Here is a 5,251-nt window from a genome sequence, read left to right on the forward strand (position 1 = left end):
CTCTCAGATTTACTAGACTTAGTTGAAATTATGAATTAAAGCAAAGAAAAGGATACAATGTAGGTGATTTAGAACAAAGCAACCAGCAACAGAGAGATTAACCATATTTCTGATGAGAAATGGAACAGCAAACCCCTCCAGAAAAGAATTTAAACCAGCTTATAAGCCAAGACTTACCGATTAAGATTGACCATACAGAGGGCACCTATCACCCAATACCTGTTTTCATTGTCAACATATTCAAATCTGAATCCAAAAACTGAGTATTGTGCCAAACAAGTACATTTTGAAATTTAAAGTACATTGATTCAATGAGGATTAAAAGTTCAACACTTTCTTAGCCCCTCTTAGATCGGAGTGCTTATAGATGTCATACCAAGAACAGAGGCCAAAATCTTTCTACCACCTTGCAAACTTCCTCCAGCCTCAACTAGTTATTTTACTGGGACATCAGACTTCAAACAAAGGTAGTTGTCATTAAGATATTGACATCCACAGAGCCATATAATACAAAAGCAGATTATAAGGAGCTAACAAAAACATCTCAAAACATAAGACTGAAAATAGCCTTGTGGATTGCAGTAATCAAGTCTGAACAAATAAAAGACAAAGATTAAACTATTAAACTAATACGCATGTCTATGATCAGGAACTCAGCTGCAACAAACTCCTGCCCAAACAAGTGAATAAACGGCAAAAATTTTGAACTACATGACATGCAATATGACATACATATGAGCATTGATTTGGTCAAGGGGGCCAAGACTTTCTCCTCTACTCATCTTGTGCATCCTTATTCTTCTTTTTCTTCTTCTCCTTCTTCTTGCTTTTACTTCCTTCATCGCCATCACTCCCAACAGCTACATCACCATTCTCTGCATCTTTATCTTTCTTCTTTTTTTTCTTCTTTTTCTCAGACTTCTCCTCATCTGAAGATGCAGCACCATCTTTCTCTTTTTCTTTCTTTTTCTTTTCCTTTTTTGCCGTCTCTACATCAGGGGTTGCAGCTTCATCAGCTTCTTTCTTCTTTTTCTTCTTTTCTTTCTTTGTGACTTCAACCTCCACAGCTTCATCTCCAGCTTTCTTCTCCTGGACTATCTCTACCTTTGGTTTCTTTAAAGCACTGGGTGCAGGGGATGCATCTAAGTCATCCAATTTTCTCTTGTTACCCTCCTCCTCATCTTCCTTATGTTTCTTCTTCTTTTTCTTCTCAGCATCGTCAACTGCACCATCAGCAGGCACCGCATCAGGATCGGTTTTCACATTAGCAGCAGCGAGACCAGCAACCATAGCGTCCCCTCCTGTAGGCAAAACAACATTCCTCAACCACTCAGCTGGAGTTTTCTCATTTGGCTTTCCATGTTTATCCAACTTCCCCTCAGAAACCAACTTCTTCTTCATCGAAGCCCTTGGCCCTAAGCCCCATTTCCTAGGATAAGTATCCCTGTCCATCACCACTCTCTTAATCTTAGCAACCACACCATGATCACAAGTGGCCATAACAGCAGTGGTCATTTCTGCAATCCCCAATGCGATGGCCTCTCCTTTAGTAGTCATCAGCACAACCTCCTCCCCAACCTCAATATCATTCTCAAACCTCAAAAGCCCGGGAATCATCAACTTAGCACCGTAACAAATAGCATTTACCGCCGAATCCTTAACCACCAACCTCTTATAACTAGTCAAAACCACCTCCAATGGCATAATTACCCTCCTCAGGTAAGTCTCATCCCTATAGTTATCATACATCCATTGTGCATCCATCACATCGTGCATCGTCACCATATTATTCTTCTCACCCAAAATCCCAGACCTCACTCTCCTCAACTCCTGCATATGTCCACCCACACCCAACAACAATCCAAGATGCACACAAAGCGTCCGAACATAAGTACCCGCCTCACACGATATCCAAAACACAACCAAATGCCTATCAGCATCATACTCAAGCAACTTACTCTCATAAATAGTTCTAATCCTAAGTTGTCTTTTCACAGCAGAAATCAAAGGTGGTCTTTGAAACACAGCCCCAGTTAAAGCCTCAAGTGCTCTAGCTACCTTAGCAACATCAGGAACATCAGCATGTAATCTAGCAACACAAACATATTCTTTACCAGCACCCTGTTGGGATTTAACCAAACGGGTCGCTCTATCAATGCAAACAATCAAATTACCAGTAACTTTAGGATCAAGAGTTCCACTGTGACCCGTTTTCTCAACCCGGAGAATCCGTTTAATCCAAGCTACAACTTCATGTGAAGATGGGTTAGCAGGTTTATCAAGATTAAGAATACCGTACCTTATGTATTCAGCAAGTGGACGCTTCAGTGGTGAAAACCCAGATGGGAGAGGAGTGTAGTGACCAGTTCGTACATTGAGACGGTCGTAGTTTTTCAAGAGAATGGGCCACTGTGAAGTGTCGATAGCGGGGGTGTAGCTTTGTGGTTTGATGAGAAAATCAACATCAAGATCAGATTTTTTGTCAGTTTGAGTGGAGAGTGTTTGGGTTTCATCCTCATTTTTGGGTGATTTAGTTTTCTTCTTCTTCTTCTCTGAGCGGGAGAGCTCGACGTCAGTCATGGCGGCTTTTGGTTTTTTGGGGGGGGGGGGGGGGGGGGGGGGAGGTAGGGTTTAAGAAGTTACACTGTCTAGGGTTTTAACAGAGTGAGAAATGAGAATATTATATAGGGGGGTGGCTGATGATTGAAGCTGAAGGATATAGAACCAGGGTTTAGGGTTTTTGGGTAAGAGCTTGCTGGTGAAATGGTGTGGAGGAATTAATGGGCCACATCCAAATTTTGGGCTGACAGTATGGGCCATGAACATAATTGGTTCAAAAATATACAAAGGCCCAAAGTAATTTTCCTTTTTTTATTATATGTTTTATACTTAAAACTAAACTGTAGCTCACAAGAATATCTACAAAAGTGTAGGAATGGACATCATATCAAATATTTGATAAAATCATCATATCCTTAACAGACGAAATTTTCTGTTGTGTTTGTATCAATTTGATTGAGAATTCTTTTTTATTGAATTACTTCTCCAAGAATAAAACTAACTTCATCCCCATGGATTTTTACTTTGTACAATTTAACTTCTGTAGTTGGATGCTGGGTAATGAGGAAATGGGAAGGAGAAACATTTGATGAAAAGTATAATTTGCTCTCTAAGGGGCAAATTTGATTCTAAGTATTACATTTTTCAAGCTCTCCTTTAGAAACTTGAAATTGGAGAAGCAAACTCAAGGAACTCTTCGTCACATTCAAATGCCAACATATGTTGTTCTTCTAAAGTGACCATAGCTTCAACACCATCCACACTTTGATCAAAAGAAATTCTTGAATGGACCCATTGGTGCACACACTCTTTCTGGTTTTCCCCATCCAAAATCTATACTATAACCAGAGAACTTGCACAACGTTATTGCAAAAATACGTGTCATATTCCCAACTTCCCTATGCATGTATATACACACACGCACAAGAAGAGCCATAATATAGTATCATACTTGCACGCACTCAACATTTGATAGTGCACTTTGAACTTGAAACCTCTGATTAAAGATGGGGAATCCCGATCGTCAAAAAACACATTCCTTGTGTTAAGGACAACTAATTAAGCTAAGCTAATCAATTGGCACATTGGTTGTAACTACTGTCCTTTACTCGTCCCTTTTTACGGAATTTTTGATAGGAAGGGATCTAATCTCAGATTTTACTCGCAAACAAAAGGCACTTGGACAAAAAATGCCGCATCTTCTTATTTTGTCATTTTCGTCTTTGTTGCTTTGTCTAACAATGGATTATGAGAGAGTAAATGTTAATTAATAACCAATGTTCGAAACAATAACGAGGGATGTCTACAAAAGTTCCATACAGATCGATGATTTCATAGCATCAATTTTCTTGTGATCTCAAATTGACTCGTCTGTATTATTTATTGCTCTTATTTAAGCCCCGAGTCTCAGCATAATAATCATAGGTTGGAAAAACGGCATGTACTACTAATAAAGAAACAGACGAAGCACAAAATTTACACCATTATATGCTGCAACAATGCAAAATTTTCTCTCTACTCTCACTCATGCTCTCTACGCATGTTAGCTAAACATACGCTATGCCCATGGCAGGAGCGCGAGGTCGGGGACGAGGAAGAGGACGCGGTAGACCTAAGAAAGTACCCATTGTTTCCTTTGGGAGCTCAGTTGGAGCTCGTATTCAAGGTGATAGAACCCCTAAGGCATCAACAATGGCTTCCCCTGTACAAATGGTAAAAGAGATTAGATCTGTGGAAGTAGGATCTACATCAAACCCTAGTAGGATATCAAATAAGCTGACCATGAATGAACCTCCGAAGACCACTACAGATGCAACAATTCAGAGGATTACTGAATCAAAGCAATGGAAATCAATGAAACAATAATTTTAGAGAAGGAAGCAGCTGGTCAAATAGTAGAGACAACAAAGCAGGTGGGTGCATGGACAAATCTATTCAAAGGAAATAGATTTGCAACAAATAGTATGACACTATCCTACATCCCACCACAAATTGTAAATGGCTAAAATGTGGTTCAATTAGAAGCAGAAGGAGTCGAACCAGAGGAGGAAAAATGGAGTTGTGCTTTAATTGCCTACATCATAGGAGAGACGCCGGGATATAACGCCATGAACAGGTATATTAGTCAAAATTGGTTGAATATAGAATCACCAAATGTCTCTTTGCATGAAGAGGGATATTATGTGATCTGATTCAAATCAATTACTAATATGCACACTGTTTTTTATGCTGGATCATACACCATCAGTAATCGACCTATTATTTTGAAACCTTGAACAACATATTTTGATTTTAGTAAGGAATTTTCCATTGAGATCCCTCTATGAGTCAAATTCCCCAATCTCCCAATGAGATGTTGGAGTGGAAAATCCTTGAGCAAGATAGCAAGTGCTTTAGGAACTCCTTTGTTTGCAGATTAAATGTACCACAAAACAAACAAGGATCTCCTTTGCCAGAATATTGGTTGAAGTGAATATTAGTAGACCACTTCCCTATGAAGTTTTAGTGGTTGATCCAAAAGGCAAGCAATTCCAACAAGATGTGACCTATGATTAGAAGCCTGAATATTGCGGGCAATGTCAACTAGTAGGCCATATATGTCGTGAAAAGAATAAAAGGGAGCTGCAACAGAATCCTCAACCTAAAAGGAAGAGGAATGCTAAAGTGGTCACACAAGAATGGAGGTGCAAGA

General features: G+C 39.5%; 1 protein-coding gene across 1 annotated transcript; it reads right to left on the reverse strand.

The window, feature by feature from the left end:
- Positions 1–552: 552 nt before the first annotated feature.
- On the reverse strand, positions 553–2,696 carry LOC107814582 (H/ACA ribonucleoprotein complex subunit 4-like). Its single transcript, XM_016640021.2, has one exon. It carries the CDS (start codon positions 2,578–2,580, stop codon positions 775–777), a length of 1,806 nt encoding a protein of 601 aa, XP_016495507.2. The 5' UTR covers positions 2,581–2,696; the 3' UTR covers positions 553–774.
- Positions 2,697–5,251: the final 2,555 nt, after the last annotated feature.

The sequence above is a fragment of the Nicotiana tabacum genome, chromosome 17, assembly GCF_000715075.1.
Source record: "Nicotiana tabacum cultivar K326 chromosome 17, ASM71507v2, whole genome shotgun sequence".
NCBI classification, from domain to species: domain Eukaryota; kingdom Viridiplantae; phylum Streptophyta; class Magnoliopsida; order Solanales; family Solanaceae; genus Nicotiana; species Nicotiana tabacum.